Source organism: Terrapene carolina, unplaced genomic scaffold (genome assembly GCF_002925995.2).
Source record: "Terrapene carolina triunguis isolate 2854851 unplaced genomic scaffold, T_m_triunguis-2.0 Scaffold89, whole genome shotgun sequence".
Taxonomy (NCBI): domain Eukaryota; kingdom Metazoa; phylum Chordata; order Testudines; family Emydidae; genus Terrapene; species Terrapene triunguis.
Window position 1 is genome coordinate 5408204 of NW_020664440.1, and position 458 is coordinate 5408661.

General features: G+C 55.0%; 1 protein-coding gene across 1 annotated transcript in view; it reads left to right on the forward strand.

Annotated features, from left to right (window-relative positions):
* The first annotated feature begins 274 nt into the window (after positions 1–274).
* The window catches only part of SLC25A26 (solute carrier family 25 member 26), a 287750-nt gene continuing 287566 nt past the window's right edge, over positions 275–458 (forward strand). The window contains exon 1 of the mRNA XM_026650445.2: positions 275–280. Coding sequence (XP_026506230.2) covers positions 275–280 — 6 coding nt within the window. The remainder of the gene's footprint in view (positions 281–458) is intronic.

Here is a 458-nt window from a genome sequence, read left to right on the forward strand (position 1 = left end):
TGTAAGCAAACAGTAACTATTAATGGAATGATGTCAGATTGGAGGGAGGTCTCAAGCGGGGTTCCACAGGGATCTGTTCTGAGTCCGGTGTTATTTAACAGCTCTAGTAAGGACCTGGATGTTGTTACCCGAAATTGGGCCAGCTAGTAAGCTTAGGGAGGACTAATGACCCACCAGAGTTTGGCAGAAAGCAGCACGTTTATTATACTGATAGCACTGGAGATGTCAGGATTCTTCAAGGTAAGTGTCCCACAGCGCAGTAATGGACGGTGCGATGAAGGTACGATGGAATGCAACGCGGCGAACCACTGGCCAGGCGGTCTGGGCGAAGGGCCTTCACGGGAGGTACAAGCAGGGCCGGCTCCAGGCACCAGCTTAGCAAGCAGGTGCTTGAGGCGGCCCCTCTGGAGAGGGGCAGCACGTCCGGCTATTCGGCGGCGGGTCGCTCACTCCCGCTC